Source organism: Piliocolobus tephrosceles, chromosome 1 (assembly GCF_002776525.5).
Source record: "Piliocolobus tephrosceles isolate RC106 chromosome 1, ASM277652v3, whole genome shotgun sequence".
Lineage (NCBI taxonomy): Eukaryota > Metazoa > Chordata > Mammalia > Primates > Cercopithecidae > Piliocolobus > Piliocolobus tephrosceles.
In genome coordinates this window covers 70,768,178-70,790,505 of record NC_045434.1, presented here as the reverse complement: position 1 = coordinate 70,790,505, position 22,328 = coordinate 70,768,178, and the positions used below count along the sequence as shown (strand labels likewise).

At 41.3% G+C, this 22,328-nt stretch overlaps 1 protein-coding gene and 1 long non-coding RNA gene across 3 annotated transcripts in view; one reads left to right on the top strand and one right to left on the bottom strand.

The window, feature by feature from the left end:
• Positions 1 to 19,200, bottom strand: part of PROX1 (prospero homeobox 1) — a 48,520-nt gene extending 29,320 nt beyond the window's left edge. Inside the window, exons 1-3 of one of the 2 annotated variants that reach the window (XM_023203750.2) lie at positions 18,676 to 19,200; positions 8,920 to 10,711; positions 1,902 to 2,009 (exon numbers count right to left, since the gene is read on the bottom strand). In XM_023203750.2, the coding sequence (XP_023059518.1) occupies positions 1,902 to 2,009; positions 8,920 to 10,644 (1,833 nt within the window). In that variant the 5' untranslated portion in view covers positions 10,645 to 10,711; positions 18,676 to 19,200. Of the gene's footprint in view, positions 1 to 1,901; positions 2,010 to 8,919; positions 10,712 to 18,438; positions 18,643 to 18,675 lie in introns of those variants that run through there. The other variant, XM_023203751.2, reaches the window with a different exon arrangement.
• Positions 19,201 to 21,008: 1,808 nt separating this feature from the next.
• Positions 21,009 to 22,328, top strand: part of LOC111537132 — a 177,292-nt gene continuing 175,972 nt past the window's right edge. Inside the window, exon 1 of the long non-coding RNA XR_002729912.1 lies at positions 21,009 to 21,093. This is a non-coding gene — a long non-coding RNA (uncharacterized LOC111537132). The remainder of the gene's footprint in view (positions 21,094 to 22,328) is intronic.

Genomic DNA, 22,328 nt, shown 5'->3' with positions numbered 1-22,328 from the left:
CATTCTAGAGGAATGGGAACAGTTTCTTGTTGGTTTGTATTGCATGGTATTTATAAAGCTACAGATCAATAATCTTCCCCACTTTTCTTGCCACCACATACCACACACCTGCGCACATACATGAACTCTCAAAAAAATGAATGTTTCTAATATTGATATATACTGTTGGGTAGTGTTGTTGGCTCAGAATGGCTCCTGTTTCCCACCCTCCAGGTGGCTGTGTTTCCATGGTGGGTGAGTGATACCTATGTGTGCAGTTGGTAAAGCTCTTTGGCCTCCTTCTGGGTGAAAAGTGCTATACAGAGAATATAAGGCATTGTCATTATTATTTCACAACACTGCAGATCATTGCCCTAAAAGGAATGAGTAACATGGACATCTGCACACACAGACACATACACACATATATGTGCACACAATAACCCTTTTCTCCCTGTCCTCCATGTCCCCTCTTAGAACTACAATGTTGGGAGGATTCCCTGGAAGACAAAATTTACCAGGTTCTACCAGACTCTAGAAGCTGGTCAGTCCTCAACCAGGTGACACATTGCCTTCAATTTGTATACTCTAGATTGTCCTCCACAAAGTCCAAACCTTTTTCCTGGTCTCTGTGTCACTCAGCCTGGTTTGTGCTTACTTAGTCTTAACCAGACATTTACGCGATGGACTTTCCCTGCCTCCCCATCTTGCCCAGTTTGTTGGCGCCGAATGAGGAGAAAACAGGCCTTCCACTTAAGAAGCACAGCCAGGGAAGGAGAAAGATAAAAGGCTGAAGTTGATACACAATTCAAAAGCAAACAGGAGGGAAAACAGAACTTTTCTTATAAGGCCAAATAAAACATCAGTGAAGGAAACTGAAATGAGTTGGCCTGCAAAATGGGGCCAATGAAGCCACTTGGGCATCGAGCAGAAAATGAGCTGCGTGCAGGGAGCGGTGGAAGAGCAAGCGTGTTTTGGCAGCTTGTGAGTTCTCCATGGCAGAAAGAAGAACTTGTACATATGGGGGTGGGCAGGGGAGGGGTGGGGAAAAACACCCACCCCTAATAAACTAATCTCAGCTAATGTAGTGTTTATCAAGTTCCTGGGATAATGATACCATGTGTGTCATTATCATCATCAAAACCCAATCTATGTTTTAAAAAGTTACAGATGATTAACACAACATCAAGTTGATGCAAACAATTACTTAAAACCCACACACAGACACAGACACACATACACGCACACACACACGCATACACACACAGAGAACCAGGAGGTCCCAATATTCTGTAGAATGAGGGAGGCTGCAGCTGTAGGCCGACAGCTTTCATATCCTCATTTGAATAATGTGTCCTGAATCTGTCACTTTATTCATTCTCCTTATGCTCAGTGTACTCTACATCAACAACAAATTAAGTTGTAAATAAGAGACAATCATCACTTTTGTTTTTAAGCAGCTACTGCATAGAGAATTTCAATGTACGCTCCTTTTCGACAGGGGGAAAAAGAGGTGCTAGAGTTTGCTTTCATAAGCACAAATATGGGGAAACCAACAGAAACAAAAACAGAAACAGTTTACTGTTGCTGAGGGGAGGGAAAAACATTCTCTAAAGCACATCCATCCATTACCAGCTGAAATTTCTTCAAAGAAGCTACTCAAACATATAAAGACAGAAGCTAAGTTTTTCAGATTACATTGGAAACCCATGCAACTTATTAACACCAGTCTTTCAGTCTTAATACACAAGTGACATCTTTGCTTAACACACCTTTAGACAAAAGGACAAGTGCATTAAATCAATTATAACACAGGTGTAGGAATAAACCAATTCCACATTTGTCTCCATTAACTTCCGGGAGTTCAAATTGCTGCCACATGCATAGAAAATGAAACAATTAAGAATAAAAAAAGTCCCTACCTTTACATCGGAGAAGTAGGTCTTCAGCATATTGGAGCTGGGATAACGGGTATAAAAAAACATGAGCTTTGCTTTTTTCAAGTGATTGGGTGACAATCCTTCCTGCATGTAGGAAGCAATTGGTTAAGGAAAAGAACTTCTATAAGCACAAGGAGTCCCACCTCCCTCTCTCCAGTCCCCACCTCCATAGAGTCTGGAGGTCCACCAAGCTGCCGTGGGAGTGCTGGAAGGTATATGACACTGGCTATGGCATCTATTGCTAACTTGCTGCCGTTTGCTCAGTGACCGTCACCTGTCAGAGGTTGCCACATGCAATGGTGAGGATGTGCAATTGAGTTGCAGAATCTTGGCTACTTTAGGGGGAAGATGACAAAGTATTTTCCTTGCTTTAGGTCGGTAGGCTATCTATACATTCACTTGTTGCTAAGGAGACAAATGCACCCAACATGTACTGCACAATTCTTGTCATAAGAGGGTTTTTTTTCTTCCTTGCAATTACAGTTCTGTTTGTTCTTCTCTCCACACTCTGCAGTTTAGAGCAAATTATTCTACTAATGTACATGAAAATACAAAATGCATTATTTTGAACACCGTTATGCAAGTTTCACATTTTACCTTTCAGCATTAATCTAATGGAGCATCTTGACTCACTTGCTTTTTATCTTATTATATCCTTTTAATTGTTTCCTTTTAAATAATAGCTAAAACTTGGGAAGAGTAGTTTTGGCATGGAGAGGACAGGGAGGGGGCTGTTGCTTTTGTGAAAGCAATGGTGCAAAACCAAATACAATTTGCCTGTCTTGGATTTATAGTTAACTCCTTTGAGAGTGACGCAGTAGTTGGGGCTAACAAATCAATACATGTGGGTTAGCAGATCAATAAACGGCCACTTACCCAAAATAAGAAAGCCTATTTATCTGGAAACATCATTACCTTTTAGATCTGTAAACAGCAGCAACTAAAACAGTTCCCAAGAGAATGTGAGGCTAACCATAACAATCCAGGCTTCCTGATTCTCCCCCAGATTCTTGGCACTCCTCAGCAGAGTCAGAGCTGGGATGGCTCTGGTCACATCTGTGCCGCAGCCTGGCCCTGCCATTTCCTCAGCAAATTAATGGCTTTATAATTTATCAGAAATGAAGATGCACGTGGAGAAAATCAATGTGGTCCCCCACAAGGTCAATTAAGGGTCCTTCCTAGAAGCTTCTCTAAGGATTTTCTCTTAAAAGAGTGTCTGGGAAAAATAAGAAAAAAAGAGAAAAAGTGTCCATGTGTGTGCAAACACACATACACACACACAACTACCCAACAAAAATTTCACACCTGAGGCAAAAATGTCAAATAAACACAGATATTTAGGAAAGGTAAAGGTTTCCAAATGACCTTCATCAAGTCTAGCATGACTAATCTTAAGAATGGAGAGAAACCGGAAAGTTACTAGAGAAGCATAATCAAATTAATATGGATAAGCTCTTGACTACTTACAACAGGGTGTTTAACCAAATATTCTGCTGAGAATTTCTTCAATTAACATTCCCTTTAATATCCCATGCAATTTTGAAAAGATCACCTTGGTCTGTAAATAGAAAAGTTAAGTAGTGCAGGTTTTTTTCTTTCTTTTTTGTTCAACTGAAAATAACCACTAAAGAAATAAATTTTGATTTTATATCTGCAAGCCAAAGCAGCTTAACTGAACTTGTGTTTTTGTTTGAGATTCTTAATGATTACAAAGACGATAATTTATGACTGACATACTTCTTGTGCCAAGGAGAGGGCTGAAAGGCCCTCCAGTAACCTCCATTAGACTGATACAGAAGACTAAAGGAGCCCAGCACACTTCAGGACCATCTGTCCAAATGGATAAGTGAAATAATAGTTGCAAGCTGTCTCCTACTGCCTTGTGATAAGAGTTTTAGGCAAGGCCAAACTTTGACAGACACTCTCAGATCTGGGTTCTAATCTTTTCTTTCAGATGGCTACATTAAGACAACATCATACATTTAATTATAAGTCGCAAATCTTTTAAAATTTGGTTTCATACAAAATACAAAGTGTTTTTCTGTGTTTCTTAGATGAGCACTGAGCTACCAAAACTTCCTGAAGCTCTTAATACACCTAAATTATGCTAAGATGTTTTCGTTCTTTTTATCCAAAAACAGTAAAATATCCATTTTATTTTGATCAGTATTTAGAGGCTTTTTATCTAATAAAAATTATTCCAATTTGGATTTCTCAAGTTCATTTTTGCTTTAAAATGTTTCCTGTTGGTAATACTTGGAACTGATCAGTTGAAATGGAACACAGAATTAATCTTTATCTCTTGCTTATTGTGTAATTAAGATAAAATTCCCATAAAATATATGTTTCTAATAAACTATTAAAAATAACTAATGAAACATTTAAAAGGCAACAGTTAGATAATCCTTTTTTTCTCCTCAAAATAAATCTGAACTGACCAATTGGTTAATTTCCCTTTTAAGTGCTTGTGCTGAAAAGCAACTGTTCTTCCAAGAAAGCACTAGCTGTTTCCAGGATACTTACACACGCACAATGACTCATGATGGAATAGATTCAGTAAACATACAGCTGTACTGAACACGAGCTAAGCTCCATTCAAGGCCAGGAAAGAAAACGAGCACAAATAAATATTAAGGAGGTAAAGGGGAGTGGGGTGAGGGGGGATGGAACGCAAACAAGATCTGTCCCAGCAGCTCATGTGGCTGTGCCTCAATTCTCTTAGCCATAGCTTTGTGAAGACAGATGACATTCAATTCTATGTGTAATGCAAAATAGACAATAACTGCTGAAACTTGAGACAGCTGCCAGGTGTAAAAAAAAAAAAAAAGAAAAAGAAAAAGAAAAAAGAAAAGATGATAAATCCATAAATTAATGAAAGACATCTGCTCGGGAATATAAAAGATCAGAGAAGCAGGGTACTGCAGCTGAACCTAAAGCAGTGTTCAAACAACCTGAGAATCTAAGTGTTGTGTGTTTACCAAGTACAATATAACCTTACCTAAACAGCAGCCACGGGAGGAGCAGCGGAGGCAGCAAAAAGGCAAATGGGAGAATAATAGGCTGTGAAAGCAGAGGAAGAAAATTCTTTTTTTCCAACTAAACTCTGGTTTGTAGCTAGAGATTGTACGTGCTGCAGTTCCAAGCAAATGGGTTGAGACTACTTACATTTTCCAAAACATTTGAAACCTAAAGAATTTTAGTTCTGCCTTATTCCCTAATTTGCTAAGTTTCTAAGCAGTTTTCCCCCTAGAAACTAAAATAGGGAGAAAAGATCTAAACTCTCTCACATAATGATAGTGATAGAGCAAATTGTTAGTCCAACTAGGAAGTTCACCATAATCGGAGGGATGTGTAGTGTATGGAAATTTTTTTTTAAATTTACTTACTTTATAATTTTTTTCAGGGGAGGTGGGCAGTTTAGGAGCCCAGAGTCTTTTAGTCTTTAATCTACATGTTTCACTCTAGCTAATATAAGTACTACAGCCTCCACAAGACTTCTAAAATTGTATAAGATCAATTTCTGTGGATTGTTTCAAATTTCAGAAATTCATTTCTAATCTGTTTCCTGGTTGGATTTTAATTTCAAATTACTAAACCATTTTCTTTTCTAAACTTCAAGTCTTTCTAACATTCTCCCTAAAAGTTGAGTAGAAAAAGCCGGCTATTTCAGAGAATAGGCTCAATTTCTTCACCTGCACATCTTAACAGCTTATACTACTCCTCTTGTGCTTTAATTGGGTGCATGCAAATGTTTGGGGCCAAAACAAAGCTATTTTTCTTGAGATGCAAAGAGGATGAATGACAAGGAACATCATGAAGAAAAGCAATTGGCTGACTGTTTCTTTTGGAATTTGAATAAAACTTAATATTTGATTAAACAGATTCATTTGCAAAGATGCTGAACATATTTTTAAAATCCAAGACATGAGCCCTTGGAGCAGGTGCACTGAAATTCAGTTTAACTTGCACACACATTCACTATTTCCCTTCTACTAGATGGGATAATGAGGTAGTGTGTTCTGTCCTACAGAATGTATATGTTTAATGTGGTGAGCATAGAATGGGTTGATCTGATAAGCTGGTATTCTTAATGGTTCTTATCTTGGCTACTTTGTTCAAAAAACAGATGGTACCTTTTGGAGTGGTAGAGAATTTTTCCTGAAGAATTAAATTATGTATAACAGTTTGGAAAGCCATGAACTAAAAATAAAACCCATAATAATAGCAATCACAGTGGTACCATTTCATTGCATTTCTGCTCATTTCTATTGATCTTTTCAAGGAATAACTGTACAACAGGTTCATATATGGCCCTGTATCCCTAAAATTGAAGTAAAACATCACTCACTGTGATTCCCAGAGATTTCTTCAAAGTAAAAGCTTGAGAATGTTGCCTACGCACTATCAGTTAAATTAAGGGAAGAACACACCACCATACAGAGGTAGAGACAGGAGAAAAGTGGGCCCAATATCTATACAAACCAACAGATCCTCACTGGTTTCAGAATTGTGGGATCTATAGAAAAGGTTGTTTGCCTGTCTTACTCTTCCTAAGAAATAATATACCAATGAGATAAATGGTTAAAAGTACAATGTATTAATAGCAGAGGGGGTAAAAGAATAGGAGCATAAAAGGCCAAAAGGTGGAAAATGTAATCACTAATTGCCACGAGAGGCTGACATTATTTAGCTATATGAAAGAAACAATTCTGGGTGTGAGCAGCTAACATTTCATATGACCACGGGTGTTTCCCAACAGAATCACCACGCTCAACAGAAACTTATGTTGACAGGAGAAAGGAGAAGTCATTCTTCTGAAGAAGAAGCAACTATATTTTCTTTAAAGCCTTTGATATATATCAAAATAAAAGGAACTTCTTTCAATTCAATTCCTCAAAATTCCTCAGGGGATTTGGAGAGGTTGAGACAATGAACACAGCCAACACTTAAAGCACTCTAAAAGATTTTTTTCCTAGAAGACTAAACTTTAAAAAACACAAAGCACAGCCATAATTATAATGATCTGGTTATAATGAAAAGTCTAACTTAAAGAAAAACCATAAACTGGCATCTTGAACTAAAGAGCTTAGTGTGGACTCATAGGAGTTTTGAAACCTGGCATTAAATCTTTAAATATTCACCAAAATTGGCATGCATGTCACTTTACTCTGTGTGTGTGTGTGTGTGTGTGTGTGTGTGAGAGAGAGAGAGAGAGAGAGAGAACCCACTATCACTACTACTTGGTTCAAAATGAAGTTAAGAGATCTCTGGGGTGCAATGGGGTCTTAGCCCTAGACATTAGCTTTACATGAACCTCTGAAGATGCTCTTTTTGAAAAGGGCACAAAAAAATTCAAGCCATTGTGTCTTCTTACTTTGCCTTTCTCATCACCAACAGCGATATTCCAATCATTTTGATCAATATTTACTGCCTGCTTATAATATGTAAGGCCTGGTGCTTGGTGCAGCTTTGATTCATGGCTGGTGGATTGAATTTTAGATTTTCAAAAGGTCAAAGTGAAATCAACAACTAAGCTAAAACTCCATTTCTATTTATATAGAGAAATCTCCCACATCTTTCTCTTCCCTTTCTGTTACAATGTTCTTCTCTTCTTGCTCAGTATAAGAGAGACTCCATGTTTAACTGCCGAAGCAGATCTCATGACTGGGGCCCTAGTAGTTCACCCTATCAGAAATCTACACTACTATCCTGAGAGCTGGCTTGAAGTATGACCTCCACTAACCAGGAAAACATATTTCCACCCATAGCTGGGACTTCGCACTTACGTGGCAGCCTCTGGAGTGGGCTTAGATGCGAAAATGTCAATCTCTAGTCATCAAGACAATTGCTCAAAGTCCTAAATTTAGTCACAGCCAACTTAATTGCTAAATTTTATATCCATCTGGTTATTTATTATATAAGAAACATGCCTCCACCTGCCCCCAAATGCTACTATTCTACTACCCCCAAAAGACCAACGACCACAAGATTTTTAAAAATTTACAGAAAGAACTAATATACAGAGAAGAAAAAAAAACCTTCAGTCAAAAATAGCTGGAGTTCAGGATAGGCCTAATAAAAAATATATAACTGTTATCTCTACATAAAAGTCAGTTTCAGAATTTAAAAGAATCATAAAAAGAGCCATTTTTAAGTCGAATACAGCTGAGTTTTATATTTAATTGTGCTCTCTCGCTTTCCAAAATAATTTGCTTTGTGTATGTTGGGACAAAAGATTTCTGTGTATGGCTGAACAGAGGTTAATCATGCATAGAGGCAGCTGCACCAGACCCAAAGAACAGACCTTGGGTGAACGAGAGAGACAGACCAATGCTGTCTGAATAAATCAGTACCTGTATATTTCCTTTAAAAAAAAAGTCTCACTTAAAGATGAAAGAGAGACTCTAAGTCCCCACCCACATCCATTTTTCTTCCTCCTCAACCTCCCACTTACAGAGTGCTCTTCCTAAGATTTCATCGGGACATCCTTAAGCGAACCAGAAGCCTTGCAGATGGTTTACACTGAGAATTCTTCTTATGGGATCTTAGGGATCTGAAAACGGACTTTTCTCCCTATTGTGTTATAAAACTTACCACCTTTAAAAAATATCTGAAAGAATTCAATCAGTATTTACAATGAGATTGTTTTCCCATCTCTGAATCTACTTTTTTTTTTTTTTTTAAGAGAGAGAGAAGAAGATAATACAGGAAGAACAGCAGAAAAAAAAAAAAAAACTGCTGAGAAAGCACATATTAAATAGGAGCTCCTCGAGGCAGTGAACAACTTGTGGAAGCTGCAAAGATGTTGGTTTAGTTTTAAGCTTTTCTGCAATCAGGAATGCCACACACATGCTGATAAAAGCCTATTCCTTTGAATAATACGAAAGGTTGCCTTCTTAAGAAGATACTAATCTACATTACTCTAGATATTCTGTAAACCTAACCTTTTGGGAAACCTTTTTTGGCTTGTTTTTTTCACGAGGGGAAAATAAAAGGATATTGCACTTCCCGAATAAGGTGAGATTTCAGACATATCTTGAAGATCGCCGCACTCGGACTTTATGAGCGACAAGGAGAGCCCTTCGGCGGTGCTGGGCGGGTGTGCTGGTGAACAAGGGTGGTGGCTCAGGTGGTGAGATGACATCTTGGTCCTCAGACTCGTGGTATCCCTAGTTAAGTCTAAGGATTCAGGAGAGGCTCTGTCTTTTCCAGAGAAGGAGCCGGAGGGAGCACCTAATGGGCTCTGAAATGGATAGGCCATCAAGGGAAGGGGGAAGGGGTGGCGGAAGGTGGACGTGGTGAAGCCTGTAGTGGCAGAGAGAGGCGACTGGTGCAGGGGCTGGTGGTGGCCGCCAGCGGCAGGGCCGGAGGCAGACTGGTCAGAGGAGTTTTTGCGGACAACCAGGGGCAGTGCTTCTGTTTGGTCAGTGGAACTGGCCATCTGCACATTGCCAAAGGTGTCCAGGGGGTTCGGAATGATGACGTCGCCAAAGCACTGCAGGCGCTGGTTGGCTGTGTGGAAATTGTGGTTTTCCCCATTGACTGCAAATCTGGCCTGGGGGATCTGGAGAGGTGGGAAGACCTGAGGAACCTGGCGGGAGGGCTTGGCCGAAAAGACTTTGACCACAGTGTCCACAACTTGAGACATGGCAGTGTTCAGTTCCTGTTTCAAGGTCTCAGCCAAATGTTTGCCTTCCGGTTGTAAGGAGTTTGGCCCATGGTCTCTTTCTTTGTTGTTGCCTTCTCGCTTCGGTTTGTTTTCAGCCATTTCCTGCTCTCTGATCAGGGCTCGAGCTCGATCAATAAACTGTCCTGGGTCTAGCTCACACATCTCATTATCTGACCTTCCGACAGAGTCCTGGGCCCTGGCATCCAGGATCTCCGAGCGCATGCTGTCTTCAGACAGGTTACCATCTTCATCATTTTCCGAATCAGTGCTGTCATAGATTTGGTAGAACTTTTCCTGCAGCTGGCGCAGCTGTTTCTGCATGTCCTCCAGCTGCTGTTTCAGCTGTCGGCGCTCCTCTCGCTTCTGTTCTTTTCGGGCTGAAACCAGCTGCTGGAAACTCTGTTGCTGCTGCTGGGGAAGCTTTTGCTTGCGCTTGTTTTCTCTGTAACTTTCTCGGGGACTCACAGACTGCGGGGCCATCTCTCTTTCATTTTCATTGCCCCTTAATGCCACACTGGGGGAATGGCTCATACCCCGAATTATATTCTCAACCCGGGCGCGCTTTGCTCTCAGGTGCTCATCACATAAGCGATCCATATCAAACTGGCTCATAGTAGGCCTGCCAAAAGGGGAAAGACACTCTGGGGGGCTGTCTCTTGAAGAGTTGCTGCATATATCCTCCTGATGTACTTCGGAGCCTGTACTAGAGAGACCGCTGGCTTGGAAACTGGGCTCCGTGCCACCATTTTTGTTCATGTTATTTTTCAACAGCTGGGAAATTATGGTTGCTCCTGGAAAAGGCATCATGGCATCTTCATACGAGTTCGCCCTCTTCAGCAGCTTGCGGAGTACATTTGACTTTTCCCCATCTGCATGCTGCACCACTGAATACTCAACATCCTGCTCAGAACCTTGGGGATTCATGGCACTAAAAAACGTTGCTCTTGCCTTAGCAAAAAATGCAGATGCTGTCCCTACCGTCCTTTTCACTCCAATGTCAACTCTTCTCCTCTTGGTTTGCCGGCTTAAGAGGGCTGTGCTGTCATGGTCAGGCATCACTGGACGGTTATTGTGCCATCTTCAAAAGCTCGTCAGCTGGGCACAGCTCAAGAATCCCGGGACCCTGGCCAACAGAACAAAAGGACTGATGAATCATTTTCTTTAAATTTCTCCAAATTTCCTGACCTCAATCCTGAATCAAATGCAAAATGCATAGGCTCTGGGATTTATGGCACATTACAATTATTGCAATTTATTATGCACTCTGCTTGAAATGAAACATTTTTAAATATTTCTGCTCCACTGGTTTAAGATGGATTAAGATTAAAAAAAAATAAAGCAAAAACTGCTTAAGCACCAGTAATATGATTCTCTTTCACAAATGCCTAAAATGATACTGTTTATCTTCAGAAGAAACAGTAGATTATAAGAACACAGCCTCTGACAACCAATTGATTAAATTTTGGGCATTGAGATTCGTATTATAAGGAAGATGAAAGTGCTCTGTACTTAAGAAATATGGTTACATTTTGAGGCTGTGTGAAATTCACATGAAAAATTGCATTTCTGAATTACAATTATTGTGGTTTCAATGCTATTAAAGGAAAAGGACTCTAAAATAAATGCAAATATTTAATAGACAGCTTTTATTCTTGAATTCTAAAATATTTTTGTCATACATAAAATGGGAAGGAGAACACCCTTATCAGCAGCATCTTTCAAACATAAATGGTCAGTTTAGCATTGAAATAAATGCACAATAGTCATTTTACAAGTCTGCTTATTTAGCTTAGCTATGCACTTTTTACTTGTAAAATCATACATGAAGCTGATATCTGTTGATATATCTTAATGTAACTATAAGAATATTTATACATTTTCATAATGTCCTTTTAATGACAAATTATTACAAAGTTAGATTCACTGCAAAACAAGGATGTTATCACATTTTAGAAATCAATATGAGGAATAATAAATTATTGACCTAGATAAAGGTAAATACATCTTCAGGACTAGTTTCCTTCTGTTTAAATCTGTCAAAATAATATGTCAAATGCCCAAAGAAACCCTTTAACATACAAGATTTGTGAATCTTATTTCCTGTGCCAAATTAAAGGAATAAAAAAAAAAAAACTGAAAGAAGATTTATAAAGAAGACAGAAAATAATGTCCCTCAAACGTGTAAGAAAGGGTAATATTTCTTTGTATATGAACTTCCATTGTTTCTTGGAAACACAATATAAAAAGAGAACATCCTTTTTGCATTTCATAAAAGGCACTTGACATATTGTGTAACTTATTAACTAGTGATGCTAATCCCAAATTTTGTAGACATATAAGATGTCACATCTTTTTGTTTATAAATAACATTTTATGAAGAAAATGAAAATTTTTTTTCACATTGGGTTTATCTAATATTAAACTTCACGTTTGCTTAACAGAGCACATCTTCACAATAACAGGGTCCATTGCCAAAGGCAGCGTGCAGAGTGTCTGGAACGGCTCCCATCTCTTTCGGTTCACCTGTAAAAACATCTACGTGCTCCCTAGGACTGCATCTGTGGCTAGCTTTAAAGAATGACTATCCATGCAAATAGGCATAATTTCAGCATGAAATAACCTGTAAAAATCAAGAAAATGCTCAATGCTTAGATGGCAACAATATGTATGATTTTTTAAGCGACAGTGATTTCATCATGCAATCTTTGCTCCTGGTTTCTATAGAAAGACAAAACATTTTAAAAGAGCCTGCTTTAGGACATCATGAAAGCAAAATGATCTCTCTCTCTCTCTCTCTCTCTCTCTCTCTCTCTCTCTATCTATATATATATATATATATATATATTTGGTATGCTTGAGCATGAAATACTTTTTGCATGCTTCAGGATGAAACTTCCTGAACTTAGAATGGAGATGGAGTTCTCAATAACTTCAACATTGGGTTCAAAATTGAATTCAGAATGTTTGAGACCATTTCAAACACTAATAATAAAATTGGTTTCAGGAATACAAAAATGCAGTGACAAATACTACACAAACACATTAGATCTGATAAATTAGGTTAGCTGTCAGAAGACAGAAAGAACAAGGAGAGGCTGAGACAAGAAAAAGGATGAATCATTTCAAAGCTCTGTTAATCACAGAAACACTTACATGGGGGGAGGTTACAAGGAAGATTTTTTTGTGTGTGTCTATCAGCTTCCCCAAAATGGAGCTTATTGCCCTTATTTTAAAATTTTACATCTTTTCTATTTGCATGCAAATCCTTTTCTCTTGACTACCACCTGCAAAGCACATGGATCTCCAATCAACACGTTGAACAAACTTTTTGCAGTATTTTTTCTCTCCCTGTTCACCTTAACACCCGAACTGGACTTTCTGCCTGCCATCCTTGCTATGGGAAGAGCACCTCTGCCACAGAGGCTTGGAAAGGACATACTGGTGTCGCTGATGAGCACAAGGTCATCCCCAGGCATCCTTCCTCTTCCAACTGCCATTTACCTCTGCGTCAACTGCACTTCCTCTCATCTAGCCTAGGTATCAACAGCTGCATCCCTGCCCCATGCTGGAGCCAAGAGGAGGGCTGTGCTTTTCCTAAGGTGGAAAGAAACGCTTGTGGAGTCTGTTAAGAACAAGATATAACTCCCTTGATATTCACCAAACTAAACTAATTTGTAATTCTATTTCAGTCAACATTTTTAGATTAAACAATGATTTGTATCTGTCTTGGGCTAAAAGAAGTTAAATACTTTTAGGTCTTGTTGCAAAATGTCCAGCTGAAACATAATAAATAGGACAAAACAAGAGGGAAAAATAAGATAAATTATATAATCCAGGACAAGGCATTATATTAATAGGCACAAATAAATATATCTCTCCATATAGTTTAGACCTAAATTTAGAAATAAAAGTATAGTGGTAGCATACACTGGAACTATAACCCATGGAGGCTATAGGCATGATTAAATAATAACAACCGGTTGACACAACACTTCATTACTGTCACATTTCATAAACAGGATATCTACATAAATATATTTACCACATAAGAAAATGTGCCATTACATTACCATAATATAAATTAAATCTCTTAAAAACATTTTCCAAGCACTTCCATGATATTCCAGTTCAGAATTTAAAGGAAGCCATGGAATGACTTTATCACTGATATTTTTTAAACTCCTTTATTTCTCAAGGTATGCATTAAGCCATCATGTTTCAACTGCAATTATTATTGATGCATATTATATTTGAATTTTAACATTAATTTTCAGTTTCACTAGGCAATATGAAGCTTTTGATCAGCACTGGTGGATGTCCAAATCAGCAAGGATGCAGAAAAACACTGATGAGAATTTGAACCCAAATGTATTATTGATCAGATACACTTACTCTATTCCTGTAAACCCCTCTTTAATTAATGTGAAAGTCTATACAGGGTTTTTCATCATTAAATATTTTGTTGCATCACTTGGCATATAACCTACACAAATGCTTTAGTAATTCTTACACAATGCATATCTTAACATAGTAGATTCCCCCCAGAAAAAGATATTACAAGAATAAACATCCAGGTATAATCAAAACAGGTTTTAGCTACTCCAAAAGGGTCTTCTTTAATATCTGAATTATCTGACATTCTCTTTAACATGGAAAATTCTAAGGAAACCGATGACTTAAGGTTAGGAGGAAAGAATTTTCAGTAAAGAATTTCAAAGGAACACTGCAACGTGAAGTATAAAGTGATTAAGTGCTCTACTTTAATAAAGAAGTTATTTCAGGGAGGAGGATTCAACTTTTACTGCATCTATCTGGAGTCCAGATTCTGGACAAAGAAGTGTTTCATTATGGTAATTATCCAGATAGTTCAGACAAATCTTTTATGAGACAGGGAGAGTGTAAGGTTGGCATGGTTTCCTGCTTGGATTATTTAGATGATCTGTCTTTGTTGATAAAATTATTTGAAGAAATTGTGCAAGCCTACACTTGACTTCTTTTAGAAAATCATCTTTGGATGGGCCTCTACTCTACTTGGGTCAACCCGGTTATGAAATTTCAAACAGAATATCATTAGTGAAGAATATTTCAAATCCATCTGGAAATTAGTGATTCAAAGGGAAAAATCAGATGATCTGATTTAAGTAGCCCCTGAATCATTAAATTGTCCCCTTGACTACATTCAAGAATTTGTTTCTGCTAATTAGCAACTTTTTCTTCAGAGATATTGGATATATTTCTGCTCCCTATCATGTTAAGAAAACCTTTGATGTTTATTTTGAAGAACTCACTTGACATAAGTTAATAACTAAATTAACTAAGATTGCATTATCAGGTTTTTAAATTTCCTGTCATAATGGACTTCTCAAATCATTTAAGATTTCATTTAAGATTCTCCCATCCTATCAAAAATTCCACACATTTTTCACCTGCAAAACAAACCCAGAACATTTTCTGAGACACGCCTAAAATATTAAGTTCTACTTGTTTAAAAAGTAACAACTTATCAAATTGGTAAGTAAGAGAGTGTGTGAAATAATCTTAAGAAAATACACTTTTTTTTTTTTTGCAGAAAACTGAATTCTATAAATGTCATTTTAGAATGCACAGGCAATAAGTCTGATAAATTCCTTATGTATATGTCCTTTCCAAGTTATACACATACTTAATTAAAATCCTATAATGATACATCATGCACAATCCATTTTCATATTATAACATCAGTCACATTTTATAATTTCTTTTGTTTTTGAAACCTAAAACTTCCTTATATTAACACTGCAAATTCAAGACAATCCCTATAATGATGTAAGACATTCATGAAAAGGGGTCTGTTTGAGTTTTAAACAAATAAAGAGGAAGTCTGGCAACTTATAGAATAAGCCAGCTTAGGTTTTAAGATAGCATGTGCTGCTTATAGAGGAATGATGCTAGGAAATGAATAAAGTGAGAACAAAGATGCATGTTATGTATGCATGACTTTTTTTCCCACAAGGTGGTGATTAAACTAAATAGAATTCTGCATAATGGACACATAAAATATCAATAAGTGCCAAGCACAGATAGCCCCTATTAAAAATAAAGCAAATGAACATAGCCATAGATGACATTTTAATTACCAAAGAACTTCAAAAGCATCCAAGGAAAGTATTGGGTGTGTGTGTGCTGGGGTGGGGGGACATTAACGTTGAAGTCTACAGAATAAATGACACATTACGATCTCAGTTTCATGGAAACAATAACCACCCAAACACAAAACCAATGACCAAAAACCATTCGCCATCTAACCTATTCCTGTGCAACTCAGTCTACAGAAGTAGCCTGTTTAAAGACAATCCTAAAAGATCAAGTTTTAAGAAGCCAGATATATAGTGCTTACATTGAATTCTCAACAACTTTCTGCACACATCAAGACAGAGTCCTTAACTTCATCTATTTTACTATTATATATATATGTCCATGTTGTAACCCATGGACAAGTTAACATGAATACTCTCATTTTCCTCCTTCAACACACACACACACAAATCCATTTCATTTTGGAAATACTCAGAAGTTCTTGCAAGAAACTCCCTATAGAACTGACTTCTCACATCTTGCATCAGAACAGAAAAGCACAGTTACCTTCTCATGTACTTGAGATTTTCTTTCTCCATCAAATTCATATCTAGGACATTTGGCACATGTCTGGGACAATGACAGGCTCATTCTACTTTATGAGATTATTTAACATATGACTTGAAAGAGTTTATGTACATACCTATTCTTTCTGGGCAAGGAGAAAGCATACTTAAAAAGATAAGCTTTAACAACAGTAACACTTTCAAACTGACTTTGGAATTCTTGGCAGTTACACACCACTCATTGCTATCCAAAGCATACACCACACACACAGACACACACACAAACAGACACACACACACATACACACAGGACAGTTCTCTCTCTCTGCCAAGCACAGACCTGGGAGATAGGAATAAACTGGTAGGAAGCAAAGGAAAAGTCAGTCTCCCTCCACCTGCTGCCTAAAGTGGGGGTGCTTTGGGCTGACTGGCAGACAGAAGCCTGGGACACAACCTCAGCAGTAGTCTGCCAATATCCTTAAGAAAAATAAACAAACACATACCAACTTGCCCCCAGCCACCACCCCAAGAACTCACATGGCAGGGCTCAAAACAACAACAGCCTGATTCCCATTAGCCCAGACAATCCTATTAACCAGGACAACCATAAATTCATAAACCTCTCCAACCCTCGAGCAAGCATTGTGGTCTAGAGCTGTACAGACACACATAGACACAGAGGAAATTTGCACCTGTCTTTCTTGATACAACACACCTGTCAGGCCCTGCCCATGCGCACTCTGCTAATAGATTTCTGCCTACCTAGTTTAGGAAAGGAAATGAGTTCTTTTTTTCTTTCTTTCTTTTGTTTTTTCTTTTTAAATAAGGGAGGGCATGAGTGGAAAAGAGAACAGGAGAAGGGACTATTCTAGCCTTGACTTTGCAAGGAGGCCACCCTGTGCTTGCTCTGTTTTTATAAGCTCAAGGAGACAGCACAGACCTTCTCGGAAAAATAAAAACAAGCAGGTGAGTTTCCAGACTTCCCCCAGGCAGAGTAGCCTCCTGGGTTGCCAAGAACAGCAGTTTCACACTCCAACCTGCCTCCTTGGGCTATTTAAGACTAAGCACCACCTCTACTTCTAGTTCTGCTCTCTGTCTGCCTGGAGGGCTCTCAATTTCCCAAGAAGCTGGGAAGGGGCCAGAGACCTGGGAGTCTGTGGAAAGCTACTTACTCCTCCTTTACCACCCCCACCCCCCCATCACTCCATCAACCTTCGGCTTTAGCAGGAGGAGTAACGGGCTGGCACACCAGAAGAACCAACAACTTGCTAAACTGGACTTTGGGTGATGTCTCCCCCGCCCCCTGCGTCCCCCTCCTGGTCTGCTCAGGCAAGATAGCAGCTCTTCCCCCCTCTTCCCGCCCTCCTCACTAGTCTTCCCAGTAACAATTACTCTCACCTCTCCTGTCCTCACTCCCCAGTCCTCCTAACTGGGGCAAAACGGTAGGTACCACCCAGATGAGACCAGACCGAAGCTGCCCAACACCATAGTCTGCCAGCGATGGCTGGGAGATTCATCGCCTCCCATTTCTGCTGCCCAAGAACCCCCTACTCCTACCCGGACCGCCATCCTCCGGTCCTCCTCGCGCTGGTGCCCCAATCTCACCGCCACGCGACCCCCCGAGTCTCCCGGTGCCGCCTTACCCTACTCAACTTGACTCAGCCCTAGGTCCAGGAGCTCGGGAGAGGGGCGCCGCGCGCGTTTCCCGGGACCCATCACCGCACCGCTGCAAGCCCGATTTCTACAATTCGGCTTCGACAGCGTTTTGAGAGGAAAGTAACAGAGCGTCCCCCAACCTCCCTCTCTCCTCCTCCCAGCTCCCGGTCCTCTGCTGGGGTTAAAAAGGAGAAGTGAAAGGTATGCAAATGACAAGCAAATTGGAAGAGCCGGGAAGAAAGGCAGCTATAATAAACAAGACAAAGAGAAAGGACGAGGGGACCAGCCCCGGAGTTTTAGCCGAGGGAGATCAGAAGAATGGGGTTTGGCGGAAAGCGGGGGTCTGCACGAACAAAAAAGCGACCCGGTCCCCCTCGCGGTCCTCTCTCCTGAGAAGAGCGAGCAGGAGAAAGAAGGAAAGGGAGCAAACGCCTCCTCACACCCCAGAAACAGTACACAAAAGGTGACAAGATCAGCGACAAGTCCAGCAACATCAGCCTCCCCCTCATCGCCACCACCACCCCCAGTCACCAGCAGGAAAGAGAAAGAAATAAAAGCCAAGCGGATCACTTACTCTCAGGAACTGGGAGGAGCGGAGCGCTGAGTTCACGGAGGCTCCCGCTTAGAAACTGTTTAGAGGCTATTTTATTATGATTCATTTAAATAACACCATTTTCTCCTGGGGGGAAAAATGTTTACACGGGTCTGAGTAATGGGAGGCTCTTTTCTTTCCTTCTCATTCAAGAACAAGCCAGTGCAAGTGATTCTGGAAAAGGGGAGGGACTCACGAGGGGAAGAAGAGGATACTTACGCGGTGCAGGGAGCAGTGGGACCGAGCCTCTCTCTCTCTCTATCCCTCTCTCTCTCTCTCTCTCTTTTTTTCCCCGGCAGAGAGAGGAAAACACGCGCGCGCACACACGGTGATATCTTGCGGGTGATGAATATGATAATTGGACAAGAGACGGTGAGTCTGTGCGACAGCGAGCGAGCGAGCGGGTCGAGTGGGAGAGGGAGAGGGGAGAGAGAGGCGGGCGGGGAGGGGAGACGAGAGAAGAGGAGCAGGGGAGAGGCGAGGAGAGGGAAGAAGAGGAGAAGAAAAGAAGAGGAGCGAAGGGAAGAGGAGAGAGTAGGAGAGGAGGAGAGAAAAGAGCGGAGGAGAGGAGAGAGCCGCAGAGGAGGAGAGAGGAGAAGGGTAAAGAAGAGGAGCGAAGCGGAGAGGGAGCAGGCGGACCCGGTGAGAGCTCTTTTGCGCCGCTCTGCTTTCCCCGGCTGCAATGGTGTATTATTTCAGAGCGCTCCCTCAGCTGAGGGCTCCGCTCCACAACAAGATTTACTTTAAGACACAGCTGAAGGAAACAGGAAGACTGCACGTCACAGTCTATCTGACGTACCCGGCCCCAGCACCCAATCGCGAGGCGCCTTCGGATTCAAGGGGGGATAGCAAGGCAAGAGAACTTGGGAGGAAAAAAAAAATATAAAAGGGGTGGGGGTGAGGGGCTGGGAAGAGAGGAGGGGAGAGGGGCCCTGAGCTCCCCCTCCCCGGCCTCCATCCCCGGCCCCCACCCCCCCCCCCGCCCTGCCACTGCTTCGGGACGACTGGATCGCCACGCCTGGGCCGGAGCGAGCCATCTGCGGGCTCTATGCAAAGCGGGAGACGGCGCGAGCGGCGCCCGGCTCACACTCGCTCTTCCAGGACGCAGGTCCTTTTTTTTTTTTCTTTTTCTTTTTCTTTTTTCATTTCCCAGATACAGCTGATCGAGTTCGCCGAGTGGCCGAGCGAGTGAGCGCTCCTCCGACTTGGGTGGAGGAAGGCACGGAAAAGTATACGGGAGAAAAAGTGGGGGTTTTAGGGGTGGGGGTGGCATAGGAGGAGGGAGTGGGGGGGAGATCTGCAAATCATTCCACTTCTTAAACGATCATAGGTAGTGTCAAGGATACGTGTCACCCTTGGTTCCTTTTAAAGGGGAGGTGGACAATAAAATACAGGTAGGTTTGGTATTAAAATAATGGGTGCCAGAGGTTTCACACCGGGTCCCCTGCATCTGTTATTAGACGAAGATCAACATTGGCTGAGTCCCAGTTAAGCTCCAGTCCAAATTATTAGGAAGAGAAATATTTACCCTTGGTTACCTCTGATATTATTTGGATTGTAGGTAAAGCAGCCTTTAAAAATATGTATGTTGCAAACATCTGGCGAATACCCTTGACTAATTCACTCACCCCACAAAGACCAAAGAAAGCTGTTCAATACAGGATTTACAGTTTTGACGCCTGGGCAACAAACTTTAAAGTTTATTAGGCAAGAAATTTCAAACGCTTTAATCTCGGGCTCTAACGTAAAGCCCTAGGAAATTTACTTCGGTTTGACATTTCTTGCTTGAAAAATAACCAGCAAAATTTATTTAGATAATGTGGCTCTTAAAGATCTCCTTAGGTTTTGCAAGTTACAAATGCAAGCGAGCCTCCGGCCGCAGCTAGAACGTCCCTTTCACCGGGCACAGTAAACGGCTTTTAATAAAGCAGCCGCGTTTATGACCTAAAGATCCTATAAAAGCTGGGACTTGCAAGAGCTGCGAAGCAGAAACATTCATACACAGTCTATTAGACACTCATTTTTGTAGGTAGGAGGAGGACAAGTAGTTTTCGTATGTCCCTCAAATTTAATTAGATCAAAAGTTGAATCATGCTGTGTCGTGACAACAGGGTATTTATGAGGTGTGTTACAAGTACACTGGCCAAACACTACCAATGCCTTCTGCGGCACACGTACACACACACACACACACACTCCTTTCTAGGAAATTCAAAATTTCAGCCTCAAATTCACCAAACCCTAAAGAGGATATTAAGCCCCCCTTTGAATAAGAATAGCGATGTTAGTATGTCCGAGTCTATCCCTGCAGGAAACTTTTGGCACGAATTTCAAACAGTGAAAAGAAGAGAAAAAAAAATCAGGTCGGTCAGGTTAGGTGTCTGCGATAAGAAAAGAGATTGCGGGAGCATCCCCAGCCGCCTTCTTTCCCCTTTTGCCGCCCCGCAGACTCCCCCCACGCGTCTATCACGGAAACAACACAGAGGAGCGCATACACACCACTCACACCTCCAACTATTGACTGTTGTATCTAGTGTTATAACCGGGATGTGACAGTTTAGTCTGGGAGCAGAAATAACCAACATGCCCATTAGACACAGGATGGAATAATGCTTCTATTGGTTGGGTCCCTTCGAGGTAAGCGGGTGTATTGAGCGGGGAAATTTGGGATCTGAAAATGGATCAAAGCTACTTCCTTTCTTATTTTTCGTCCTACTGGTTTTCTTTAAGAATCTTGATTTGTACATATAAGCTAGCGCCAGCCCACAAATAAACTGGTAGGAGTAAGGGCTATATACCTTTCCACACCTTAAAACCATCTGCTCAGTTTGACATTTAAAAAGGCGGAGAGCAGAGAAGGAGGAGGGGGGAGTAGGGGGAAGAAAGGAGGCAGGGACAGAGAAAAAGATTCAAACGCAAAAGAAATGGCTTATACTTTAGCCCACAAGTTTGTGTCAATTGCACATAGCGCTTGAATGCACGTTTTGCACACACCACGCCCGGGAACTGGCGGCGGGAAAAGTTCCCTGAGAACCCCAGTAAGTCCTGCGTCACGCCGTGGGGGAAAGGCAGGCCTGAGTCGAAGTCGGGGTAACCCGCTTGGCGAACAAGGAAGCTTTCCCACCCCCAGCCTCGGCGGCGGAGGCTCCCGGCTAGTGACGCTCTGCCGCGGCGGTTCGCAGCCCGCATTAGGGCGCAGGAGCGGCGAGTTGAAATAGGAGCGCGTGCGATGCTAGGCGAGTGAGATCGGTTCGTAGCCCAGCTCCGTGAGCTGCCTCCGCGCAGCCCTGTCCCGTGTCCTGTCCTCTACTGTCGGGGAGGCGTACAGGTCACACTCCTGACAACCTCTCTTGCTAGAGTTGCGGCACTCTCCTGGGTCTCGGGCTGCCCTGGAGCAAGACTTGAGGCCTGAGCCCCCTATCTCGGGTAACTCCCGCTTTGTTTTCTGATAGAGGAGAAGCCTGGAGACGAGAAGTCGCCTAGATATTGGCTCCATCTCTGAAACCAGCCGCCAAGCCTAGGGTTAAGACAACTCCTCCCTTCGCCCCATTTCCAACACAACTCCAGTAACTTAAAAGTTAACGCAAGTTCTGACTGGTCTTGTAACAAACCCTATCCGTGCAGGTTGCATTTACTTGTTTATCTGAAGGGTGATCTGTGTGTTCTTAGACAAACTTGCAGTTATCACTCGTGCATCTGGTTCTGTGTTGAATACACTTCGCCTTGACATTTCTTCGGTGTATGCTCACGCCTCCTATTCTTTCTTAAAGCCGTTAAGTGGGGGCAGGAGGGAAGACAGTGTGTATAAGTAATTTAAAACCTTACAAACAATGGTTATCAGATCCTAAACAAACCAATTCTGGGAATTTCAA